Source organism: Macaca fascicularis, chromosome 1 (assembly GCF_037993035.2).
Source record: "Macaca fascicularis isolate 582-1 chromosome 1, T2T-MFA8v1.1".
Taxonomy (NCBI): Eukaryota; Metazoa; Chordata; class Mammalia; order Primates; family Cercopithecidae; genus Macaca; species Macaca fascicularis.
This window is the reverse complement of record NC_088375.1, coordinates 18,679,212-18,692,070: the sequence shown is the minus strand read 5'-3', so window position 1 is coordinate 18,692,070 and position 12,859 is coordinate 18,679,212. Positions and strand designations below refer to the sequence as shown.

Here is a 12,859-nt window from a genome sequence, read left to right as displayed (position 1 = left end):
GCTCTATGTGATATGGATGAATCTTACAGATAAAACAACGTAATGGGCAAAATTAAGTAATGGTGATGAACTCAGAATCATGGCTACCTCTGGGGACAGGGAGGTACTGATGGGGAAGGGGTAGGTAGGAATCTTCAGGATGCTAAGAATGTTTCTTTTCTTTTTTTTTTTTTTGAGATGGGGTCTCTGTCAGCTTGTACCACAGTCTGGAGTGCAGTGGTACAAACACAGCTCGCTGCAGCCTCACCCACCTCAGCCTTTAGAGTAGCTGGGACTACAGGCATGCGTCACCATGCTTGGCTAATGTTTCCGAATATTTTTTTAGGGAAGGCGAGCTCTCTCTGTGTTTCCCAAGCTGGTCTCAAACTCTTGGTCTCAAACAATTCTCCCACGTCAGCTCCCAGCTGGTTGAGATTACAGGCTAGGCATGAGCTACTGCATCTGGAACTAGGAACACTCTTTACCTTGATCTGGGTGGTGGTGACATAGGTATACCCATGTAAAAATGCACTGTGCTGTGCACGAATGTCTCATGCAATCTATGTGTGCTATGACACACACAAGCTTCATTATATAAAGTAATTCCCTAGAACACTTAATCATTCCACTGTTGGTGGGAATGCAAATTAGTGCAACTCTGGAGATTTCTCAAAGAACTGATAGTTGAACAATTTGACCCAGCCATCCCATTACTGGGTATATACTCAAAGGAAAATAAATTGTTCTACCAAAGAGACACATGCACCCGTATGTTCATTACAGTGCTATTGACAATAGCAAAGATGTAGAATCAACCCAGGTGACCACTGATGGTGGACTGGATAAATATGGTGCACATACACCATGGAATACCACGCAGTTATAAAAAGGAAGGAAATCATGTCCTCTGCAGTGACATGGGTGCAGCTGGAGGCCATTATCCTCAGTGAACTAATGCAGGACTAGAAAACCAAACACTGCATGTTGTCACTTAGAAATGGGAGTTAAACATTGGGTACACATGGACATAAAGATGGCAAAAATAGATACTGGGGACTCCTAAAGGAGAGAGGGAGGGGAGCAAGGTGTGAAAAACTACCCATTAGGTACTCTGCTCACCACAGGGGTGACAGGCTCAATCAGTCTCCAAACCTCAGCATCACGCAATATACCTTTATAACAAACCTGGACATGTATCCCCTGAGTCTAAAATAAAAGGTGAAAAGTAAATACAAATTAAAATAAAACAAAATACTCCTCTAAGAGCCATCTTACTGGTGGGCATCACATATTGGTTTGCTGCCTTATAAACAGGATGTTCTAATGGACTCTCTGGGGTACTGCTGGCAGGGGCATAAAAAGGTACATTTCTGGAAGACTCTTTCACAAAAGATATCAAAAGCCTTTAAAATGTGCAAAATCCTTACCTCAATATTGCTTTATCATTTGATGCTAAGGAGTAAATTGAGGATGGGTATATAAGCTTAAGCATCAGGCTAGGCATGGTTGATCACACCAGTAATCCCAGCACTTTGGGAGGCCAAGGTAGGTGGATCACCTGAGGTCAGGAGTTCGAGACCAGCCTGGCCAACATGGTGAAACCCCATCCCTACTAAAAATACAAAAATTAGCCGGGCGTGGTGGTGTGTGCCTGTAATCCCAGCTACTCGGGAGGCTGAGGCAGGAGAATCACTTGAATCCAGGAGGCAAAGGTTGCAGTGCACCAAGATCGTGCCATTGCATTCCAGCCTGGGCAAAACGAGCAAAACTCCATCTCAAAAACAAACAAACAAAAAAACAAACTTAAGTCTCAACAATGTTCACCACAGCACTAATTTAACAGCAAAAAAAGAGGAGAGAGAAGTAGGGTAATAAGCTCAGTCCTAACAAAAGCAAACCCTAGAGTATTACAGAGTCAATGAAAATATTGTTCTAAAATTTAAATGGGAAATGTTCACAATATATTAATTACAATGAAAAATCCGGTCCCTCAACAACATGTAAGATATATGAAGCACATATTCAGTATGTCAACTACGATTATCTCCGGGAAAAGGAAGATAATTTGATTTTTACAATTTTTGATGTGGTTTGGCTCTCTGTCCCCACCCAAATCTCACTTGAATTGTAATAAAACCCACATGTCAAGGGCGGGGCCAGGTGGAGATAATTGAATCATGGGGGCAGTTCCCCCCATACTGTTCTCATGATAGTGAGTGAATGCTCACGAGATCTGATGGTTTTATAAGCATCTGGTATTTCTCCTGCTGGTAAATTCTCTCTTTGCCTGCCGCCATCCATGTAAGATGTGACTTGCTCCTTCTTACCTTCCACCATGATTGTGAGGCCTCCCCAGCCATGTGGAATAAGTCCAATAAACCTCTTTCTTTTGTAAATTACCCAGTCTTGGGTATGCCTTCATCAGCAGCATGAAAATGGAGTAACACAATTTTTATCCTTTTCCTTATTCATTTTCTAAAATGAATATATGTAACTTGTTAATAAGAAAATAATGTACAATCACAGTCCTTAAAAACAAAGGTGTAACAAGGTATGCGCCTTCAGTCCCAGCTCATCAGGAAGCTGAAGCGGGAGGATCACTTGGACCCAGGAGTCTGAGTCCAGCCTGGGCAACATAGTGAGACCGTGCCTCTAAAAAGAAGTCTAAAAAGTGAGTTTGAGAGTCTAAAACTGGGTTAGACCTCACCACCTGTTCCAGAGTATTCAAAGGGGTTTGTGAACTCAGAGACCTGGAACCCTTTCTATGGGGTTAAGTATAAGAAGCTCCTCCTACCTTTAGCTCTGTACAGGATTCTGTGGCTCCAGGAGGAACTTTGAATCTTGGTGAGCTGCAAGATAATCTTAGGCAAAGCTACATAGCAATCAAGTGCAAGACTGGGTGTCATCTTGCAGTAGCTGCGCAGAAATCAGAAAAGGGAGCTTCCTGGGAGAGCTGTTTTGCTCTTTTCCTAGGAGTCTGTTCATGTGGGGGGTGAAACTGGAGCTGCTACTGCAGTATTCAAAGCCCCACCTCCTGAAAAACAGCTCTGAGTACTCCCTAGGACAACTCAGGGCAGCAAGGATTAAACAGGGAGCTAGAGAAGAATCTAGATTCTCCTCTTCTGGAAAGTAGCTACGCCAACCACTATACCACAAACACCCTGGCAAGATTCTACTCTTCTGTATCCTGGTTGTGGTATGGATTACACAAATCATGAGTTAAAACTCATAGAACTGTATCCCCTTTCCCCCAAAACTAAAAGCAATTCATATATAACTATAAAAATATTTTTTACTGAAAAAAGTTCTAGTAAAAGAAAGAAAAGGCACTACATTCCCTGATTTATTGAGTCTGACTAGTTAGATGGTGATCACTTAACCCAGTAATCTCATCACCCCCAGGAAAGTGGAGGCAGCAACTTCCTTTCCCAGTCACATGGCAGTGGCAACTTCTCGGCCACAGAGTCCTTGTGAAGATAGTTTGATAATAATGCATGAAAACACAAGTTACAAATGAGAACTGAGGGTTAGCAGTAGCAGCTCCAGTTTCACCCCCTACCTGAACAGACTCCTGGGAAAAGAGCAAAACAGCTCTCCCAGGAAGCTCCCTTCTCTGATTTCTGCGCAGCTACTGCAAGATGACACCCAGTCTTGCACTTGATTACTATATGTAGCTTTGCCTAAGATTATCTTGCAGCGCACCAAGATTCAAAGTTCCTCCTGGAGCCACAGAATCCTGTACAGCGCTGAAGGTAGGAGCAGCTTCTTATACTTAACCCCATAGAAAGGGTTCCAGGTCTCTGAGTTCACAAACCCCTTTGGAGTCAAGGGTCTCAGTTTATTTCTGGTTTTGAGAGAAAGATTTTTCTTTTCTTGTTTGTTAAAAAGGCTCTAAACCAACAACAAACTCTAAAGATAAAACATTCAACAATGTTAATTTCCAATGCCTTATGTTTCTCTCCAGCTGCTCAAGGTCATACCTCCCCACTGAATGATTAGAGGGTTGCTGATATGGTAAATGGGGGGAGAACACACACACACACACACACACACACACACACACACACACACACACACTCTCTCTCTCTCTCTCTCTCTCTCTCTCTCTCTCTCTCTCTCTCCCTCTCCCTCTCTCCCCCACCCCCCTTCTATGAAGTCCAACCTCTAATAGAAAGAGCGAGCAGCTCAGATACCGGCCAGCCAGGACAAAGGACTGACAAACCAGACGGAAGCCCTGGAGCATCTGTGAAATCTTGTCTGTTCCTCTGCCTCCTCCGAGAAACGAATCACAAGACTGCTCAGAATAAGAAACCAAAAGGGCAGAGGCTCAAAAAGCAGCCGGGCCTGAATTTCATTCTGTTTCCAAAGAGTGAGCTCACATGCTGTGTTGGTTATTTGCACAGTGGGCAGGCAGGCTGACAGCTTGAGGGGGCTATTTTGGGGGGATATATGCTGCAAGTCTGGTTAAGAGAAGGTCCTAGGCTCTGCACTCCCAGTAGGCATTTCAGCTCCCAGGCAGATCATGCATCTCCACAGGGGTTAAGAGCCCAACAGCTAGCCTGGCAAGCACAGCGTGTGCATTTAAGTCATCCCGAGAGGATCCACACCTCAATGCACAACCAGAACCTAAGTGAGGTGAGAGAGGAGACAAGAGGAGTGAGCAAGGGCCCTCTCCACCCATAACTACTGGCTGCACTTCTGGAGAGGCTGATCCAGGAAGCTAAATACACTGAAAAATAGAAGGAAAGGGCTGGGAAGACAAGAACAGCCTGAAGAATGGCTAGGATTTCCAACCTGAACTACAGAAATGGTGCTTTTAGGGCTGGCGCAGGAACTAGCACTGCTCCCTTCCTTCCCCTCCTCCTCTCAGCTGGGCACCAAGTATCTCCTACCCTGTGCACTCCCCTTATGGTGGGTGTGGGGGGATGTGGCAGCTCCCACTACAACTCATAATGGTCCCCAGTGTCTACCTCCCTCATGCACAGCCACTCTGCAAAGGTTTCTAGGTCATCCTTCCGATTAAAAAAAAAACCCAAAAACCTAGCACTAGCAATACACATTTGCATACAATACCCAGTTACATGCACACATTTACATACCTGCACATTTCCATAAAATACACATTTATGTACATACACATATACCTGTTTTTACAGTAGAAGCAAGGCAGGAAGCCTCTATCAGATCTCGAATTTTGTTTTTTCCTCATCTGATTCCAGCAGCAAGAGCAATTTGGATTAAAAATTTTCCATTATAAAGCCTGATTAGAGATAGAAATGCCACCTGCTTGCTTTCCTCCCCACCCCACTCTACCCATCCAGTGAGATTTGTTAATAAACGGGGGAACAAAGATGGAAGAGAGATCCAGGCTGCATTCTTTGCAAGTGAGGAGCGCACGCTTGTCGGAGCGTTTTAGATACTGTGCTCTGGCAAACCCCAGCAGGCTGATCCTCTTTGCTCTCAGAGTGGCTGGGGTGCAGCTCTCAGCCTCTTAATAAACACATCCATCTCCCTCCACACTGGTAGGCGCAAGGATTTTCTCTGACCAAACCCACGCTTCTGCATCTATTTTCAGCCCCCATAAATCATATTCCATTGTTTTGGGGAAATCCAAATTCAAGTTTTAACAGGCCATCAACCTCATCCCTCCATTCCTCACCACTCCAAATTTCCCTCAGGGTGAAATCTGCAAAGAGGAAATTCTAAATCAGATGTGGACTTAAAAGGCAAGCTCCCACACAGGGCAGGAAAACAAAACTGGGTAAAAATACCAGCAATAACCACTAATGTCTTTGGTTAAAGGGCCTGACTGATTCTTTGGTACAGGTGTGAACTCAGTGGGCATCTGCAGGAAGCAGAGTTTGAACCTAATGCTAAATGACACACGATCCTGCTCTTCATGACCGTAAGTGCTGCGGTGGCTGGATTAAATGGCTCTGCTGCAGAATTTCTCCCATTTCAAGGTTACTAAGAAATATAAAATGGATTTAAAATTTATTTCAGTGTGCCCACCCTTCTCAAATCAGCACATTCAGGATTCTTACTCATAACTAGGCTTGACCTAGTACAAGTTCTCTATTTTGCCCTGAGACACGGAGAGACTTGCTGTGCAGTCCCAGGTGGACCTGTATCTCAAATGTTTCCAGGATCGAAATTAGATCACAGATGCTCACGGCATAAAGTCTGCCAAACCAGGTCTGTGGACTGGTACAATTCTTAAAGAGCCAATACCGAAAACAGCTGTCTAGGGCCAGGAGGCCTTAATGACATCCTGGAAAATACAGGACAGTATAAAAGGACTATACAGAGTCAATGATTTTGAAAATTCCCAAGCTCTTAACTACAGCCCAAATGCATATGCTTTAAAATGTACCCACCCCCAAAGCAATGCACAGCTAACTGTGACTTTGCAAGCCCAGCTTTAGCTCCACGCATCCACACCGCAGCCTGCCAGAGGTCTGCAGACCACTCCCTACTGAGAGAGTCCAGCTAACCCTATCGGCCTCCCAGCAGGCTGCAGCATGATGTCCAGATCCAAGTCCAGGCACCAGCTGGAGGTCCCTTGGGCCTGCCTTCCCATGTGCCGTGCCGTGTTCCTGACCGGTTGGACAATAATCAGAGAAGGCCACAGGAAAAGCCGCATCATGCCCACCGCGGCCACTCCCTGGCCCTCATCAACACCGGTTGCGCGCACTTCTACGGAAGAACACAGCATGCAGGAGCACGGGCCTGCTACAGAAGGCCGTGGAACAAGAAACACCAGCATGAGAGGGCGGCTGGTCTGCAGCTTTCAAAGAAGGCAGAGGCTGCGGAGCTTCTGCAGAGGAAGTGGTGATATTTCAACAGCCAACTCCCACAAAAACAGAGAGTGAAGAGAAGTGGGGCAGCCGCAGCAGCTTCCAGCACCCCAGCCACCTTCTCCAGGTATTCGGGCCTTGTCTGTGACCACAGTGGTAAGCAGGACACACCTGAAAGCACCTTCTGGCGGAAAAGCAAACACCTTAATGCTGCCCAATCGGTTCCTTCACTCCTCCCCATTCTTAACAAGAGATCTGGAATAGCGCGGACAGGGAAAGTTTCTCCGATTAAGGAGAAAACTACACCGCGGGTGGCCTCTCCCTCAACTCTCACTGGGCCATCTGCAACCTGCCTCGCCCCCGTCACCTGCCGTAAGGCTCGCTCTTGGGCTGTTAGTGAAAAAACGACTCCACCTGCCTCCACCAGCCACGCCGGGCTTTCAGAAAAGCCCCCTCAACTAGGAAAGCCTAACTTCAATCCACCCCTAAAGTCCGACCCACAGGTGTGACAGGCTTCCCGTGCAGGGGCTGGGGTGCTCCCAGGAAGTGAAGGAAAAGGTACCCGACGACCTTGTCACTGGAAAAGAGCTGACCACGGCCTCCGCCTCACCCTCTCTACCCAAGGGTTCGAAGCCCCCAGGCGCAGTCAGACCGATCCCCACTCGTGCAGACTCATTTGTTTCCGGAGAGACACCCACAAGCCAGCCCACGGAGCGTCTGGACTCGCCCGCCCCAGTACCCACGCCTCCCCCGCGCCGGGTTCCAGCACCGCCCCCGACACCCACCCGCGGGCCGCCCCTTACCGCCGGTGTCCTCGAAGCGCGGGGGCGGACGGTCCCGCAGCGCGGCGCTCCAGCCCGCGCCGGCCTCGTCCTCCTCCGGCTCCTGCGCGTCCGGGGCGCGGGGAGGCGGTGGGGCGGCCCCTGCGGGTCCAGGGGGCTCCCGCTCCTCGTCCGAGGAGGCGGCCGAGGAGGAGCGCGAGGCGGCCGAGGTGCTGTAGAAGGGGTTCCCGCCGCTGTCCGGGCCGGACTCGCCAAACACGTCGTCCGAGATGTGCAGGCTCTCGTAGCGCGCGCGGGCAGCCTCGAGCAGCGCCGGCGCCCTCCTCCGCGCGCCCCCGCCGCCCTCGGCCATGGCCCCGGCCGCCGCCCGCGCGCCCGACCCCCACAGTGCCTCCCAGCCGCACGCGCCGGGCCCCGGGCCCGCGCCGCGGCCCGCCGCCCCCCACCAGCGCAGCCCGCAGCAGAGCGCCCGCCGCCCCGTGCCCGGCCGGCCCGCCGTCTTGGCCGCCTCGGGCCCAGCGCCCGGGAAAGCGCCCTCGGAGCTCGGGCGCCGCAGGCTGCGGGCCGCAGCGGGAGACGAGCCGCGCGCGGGGGTGGCAGGGGCTACCCAGCGAGGGCGGGACGCAAAGGCTGCGGCCGAGACCAGGCGCCGCCGCTACCGCCACCGCCGCGGCTGCGTCTCCTCCGCGCCTGCCGCGTCCCTGCGCGCCCTCCCCACGGCCTCCGGCGCTGGGCTGCCGACCTTCCCGGGCGCGAGCCGCCGGAGGCGGGCCCCGCCCCCTCGCACCTCCCGCCCGCCGGCCAATGGGGAGCCGGGCCCGGATGACCGCGGGGGAGCTGGGCGGGCCCGGCCCGGGGAACGCCCCCACCCTCCTCGGCGGGGCGGGGCGGGGCGCGCAGCTGGGGCTCGCGGGAAGGGGGAGGGCCGCCGGCGGCAGGGCCGGTCTCCTCCTGCAAGGACGCGCAGCCCGGGACCGCCACGCGCAGCGCGGGGTGGGAAGGGCGGGACTGGGGAACAGGAGGGGAGGGCGCCTCGGGTGCTTCCAGCGGTCCGGGTCCGCTGACAAAGCGCTGACCCACCCCGCTCACGGTCCGCTTCCGCAGTCCGCGTGCGGCTCCAGGGAGCTGTCCGCCCCGGTGGTTCTGAACCAGGCGCCGCCGAAACGCTCCAGGTAGGCGGCGGGCCCGAGGTCACTACTCCCGCGGCGGCTGATCGAAGCTTCCAGGGGGTCACCGCCAGCTGCACCGCATGCTCCCATAAATACAGGGGCTGTCCAGCTTCTGGGAATCTAGCTTTAATTAGGAGCCCGCCTCGCCGGTCCACTGCTGGTCGCCGGTCAGATGCTAACTCCATCTCGCTTCAGTATCCCTGTAATTTAAGGGTGCCAGCACTGGAGTTAAGTAGCTAGTCATTCCTCATCATCGTTGACGTGTGACATCTTTTGAACTCAAAATATCCATTACTTCCAAATATTGATTACTCTCACATCTCTATTTTAACATCTCCTTCACACACACACTTGAAACACTCATCTGGTAAAATATTGCATGATCACCCAGGCTTCAGTGCTCTCATAAACAATAGCACAGAAAGGTTGCATCCGCCCCTCCTCCTTGGGCAGGAATGTGTGGTGGTCATCCTGTTGATGGCGATACACGTAAGGGAGACTGCCTTGTCTTCTTGCTCCCCTCCACCCTCTTCGAATAATGCAATAAGTCACACTAATGGTAAATGGGCCATAAAGTCACTTTCACTCTGAAATAAAATAAATCCTCAGAGATGTGAAGGGCTTACAAATCCTACTGGGCATTAACTAAATTGTCGTTACATGAAACGGGAAGGCATGTTGCGATTTCTAAGAATGCATAAAGAGTGAAGGACCATTTTGCCAAGTGGGGTCAGTTCTAGGGTCGAGCAGGAACCTTCACTCATCCCCTCCCCTCCCCAGCCCCCGTGGTTCCTCCTTCCAAATCAGGGGCTCTGCACAGGCATGGATTCATGATCATGACTAATAGAAAATATATAAAAAGGAAAAGATTCATGGAATATTCCTTACTATGTGGATTGGCTGAAAAATGTGGAAGTGCTTGCAAAGCATTTCGACTCCCTTGGAAGAATTAAGCCACAGAAAATATCTGGTTTCCAACATACCTATATACTGTGCTAACCAGCTGAAAGATGTTGAAGAGGGTACAGGTAATCCGACTTATCAAAAAGGGTGATAGTAAAGCATAGATTGGAGATGCAAGAAGAAGAATAAGACTCCATAGCTCAAGTTCAAATTCTACAATTAGGAATCGTGTGAGGCTCCTGCAAGATTTCATGTTATCTATTTAAAATAGTTGAATGGAAAAAATAATTGAATGGGATTCAGAGAGTTAAAATCTGTAGGAAAGAGTTCCTTCTTTTCTTCTCCAGTTAGCCAATGAAAAAGTCAACAGCTAAGGTATGTGTTTTAAAAACAATGAATTGCTTTGCTACCCGTAAGGAACCAGGGAACAAAACAACAGCAGTGACAAGGATGGACAGAGTCTTCCAGTGTCCCTAATTTGCATTTGTATAGTACTAATCCCCAGGAAACCTTGAGACCTTGTGCTTCCTAGGCTCACAAATGCTTGTAGCTCACATTGCATGCAACACTGAGGAGAGGATTATATGGTCACAAAGGAAACACTGAGAAATCAAATTGTTACTTCAAAACTTGTCCAATAAAAATTAGATGAATATTTCAACTTACAGTGAAGTATTATATAGTACATACATGTGTTTAAGCCAGTGTTTCCAAACAAGAAAAGTAAAAACATTCCAACCTTTAAAAACAGATGACTGCTTCTCACTGTGGTAAGAGAAGGAGTGAGGGGACAAAACAATTGGAAAACAAAAAACTTTCTCCTCTGGCTGGCATCCTCCTATTTGATAATTACCATTTTGATTCTACATCATTAACTTTTATTAGTAGCATCATTTCTGAGAGTAATTATAGAATTGATATCATACTGAGATCTTTTAACTTTGAGTCATTTGAAAACATCTTCCAAATAATTTAATTATAAAATATAATTAAATAATTTTAGATTAATATTGACCTTTTGGTTTTATGGTTTTCCCAAACAGCTCAAGGTAGTAAAAAGCCATTCATTTGTGTAGTAGATTCCTTAGGTTTTGTTAAACCAATGGTTCATGCTTTTATGTAACTAGGGCTAATCACCATATTTCATTAAGTCTAAACCTCCTTTCATGGTACAGTGAACCATTGCTTTATGTATCACCAAAAAGGAAAAAGTGCTGCCATAGGAAACTATGATACAATGGTTTCTTTTCTGTTCTGATTATAATGTAAACTTATTGAAAAAGCTATTTGATAATAATTTTTGGACAGATTTTTATTATGTATCACTTTATTGCATGCATACAGATAAAATATAAGTTAATTGGTTAAAGTTTTCCGAATTTCACATTCAGAATCTCACTACCCTTGTTTACTTTCTAACTCAGAGCTGTCAATGCCCAGGTTTTCTCCACAATATGCTCCTCCAAGTCACTCAGAGCATTTGGTATGCTGCATTTCTTATGCAAGTACTCTTAACTCATCCAAGCTACTGGCCTCCCATTCTGTGTGTCCCCCAAGCAAGAGCATGCTAGCTGTGGTCAGTCAGCACTGAGGAGGCAGATGACAGAGCTGAGAGAGAAGTGGTAGCAGATGAAATCAAAGAGGAAGTTGGGTGGGTGTTAAATCTTGCAAGATTTCGGATTTTATTTGGAGTGATATGGGGAGCCACTGCAGAGTATAGAGCAGAGAAATAAGATCTTGATGCTGGTGTTTTGTTTGTTTTGTTTTGTTTTACCTAATCCAAGGTTTTCATACAATAACTAGATTCAATTTCCTTCTTCCAGTGGTTCTCAGAAGGCCTGTGGGTATATGAGGTCAGGCATGCCCTAGGAATAGCAGTGAAGTTGGCATAGACTCAGACTCTGTTAACTGCACAGGGATTTTCACTTGCCCAGCACCAATTATAAGACATTCCTGATGTTAGAGATGTGAAATGTGAAAAAAAAGGAAGAGGGCATCTTAGAAGCCATAGGATACAGTATATATTTTTCCTTGGTAGTTTTACAAGTCTTAATTTTGCAAATAGTCAAGCTGTGGCAGGACACAGAAAAGAACATGAATGCTAATGTGGCAGAGAGTGCCCTGGCCAGCTCCAGACTGCACAGGCCAGATGAGGCTTGGGAAGTCTGCATGTTGCCAGTCACTATGAATGGAGAAGGCAGAGATGGAGTCAGTGGAACTGCTGCTTCTCCCCACGTCGCCTTCATCACCCAAAAGGAGGGGGCTACAGCTAAGGAGAAGCTCCTGGGGCTGAGAGAGGGTAGGGGGAGAAAGAGTGCAGCTGCTGGATGGTGGCCCACATGTTGGGGAGGAGGTCAGAGGAGAATATGCATGGCACAGTGTGACATTTGGGGTCATATCTAACTCAGGGACCTAAGGGTCCAACCTCTCTCACAATGCTTTTATGTAGTAAATTTGTCTAGGAGCCAACACAGAGAGGCAGAAAGAAGGAAACAGGACAATTCTCTGGGAAACTCTAGAGAAAATTCCCTTGTGTTCAGATTGAGATGATCTGACTTTTTCATTGATTGATTGATTCATTCACTCATTCACTCACTAATTCAACAAATATGTATTGAGTCCTATTATGTGCCAGGCTCCCTTCTAGGCACTGGAAATAAATCAGAGAAAGAGAACAAAGACCCTGTTTTTATAGCACTTACATTCAAATTGTTGGTGGGGAGAGAAGAGACAAAAAATAAACAACCCAGGAAGTATGTATATACCTGTTGTTGACAAGAGATAAAAAGCAGAGGGACAGAGACTGATGGTGGTTGTGATTGTGGTGAAGTGTGTGTGTGTGTGTGTGTGTGTGCACAAGCTTGTATAAATTGGTCGGGAGAAGTTGCTCTGATAAGGTGACATTTGAGCAGAACCTTGAATGGATTAAAGAAGCAAACCATGTTCATTCAAGGATGAGAAACAAGTGCAAAGCACCCAAAGCAGGAGCGCACTAGCTGTGGTCAGTCAGCAATGAGAAGGCAGATGTGGTTGAGACAGAGATGAGAGGAAATGGTAGCAGATGAAATCGAAGAGTTGGATGTTAAATCTTGCAATATTTTGTACTTTATTTTGCGTAAAATGGGAAGCCACTGGAGAGCATCGAGCAGAGAAATAAGATCTGACTTGCATTTTAAGGGCCTCACTTTAGCTGCTTAGAGGCAAATACACTGGAGCGGATGAAAAGTGG

General features: G+C 47.9%; 1 protein-coding gene across 3 annotated transcripts in view; it reads right to left on the bottom strand.

Annotated features, from left to right (window-relative positions):
• The window catches only part of PGBD5 (piggyBac transposable element derived 5), a 106,862-nt gene extending 97,766 nt beyond the window's left edge, over positions 1-9,096 (bottom strand). Inside the window, exon 1 of one of the 3 annotated variants that reach the window (XM_065547782.2) lies at positions 8,639-9,096. In XM_065547782.2, coding sequence (XP_065403854.1) covers positions 8,639-8,912 — 274 coding nt within the window. In that variant the 5' untranslated portion in view covers positions 8,913-9,096. Of the gene's footprint in view, positions 1-5,123; positions 5,447-7,579; positions 8,052-8,638 lie in introns of those variants that run through there. The other 2 variants (XM_045391837.3, XM_073999031.1) reach the window with 2 other exon arrangements.
• Between the last annotated feature and the right edge of the window lie 3,763 nt (positions 9,097-12,859).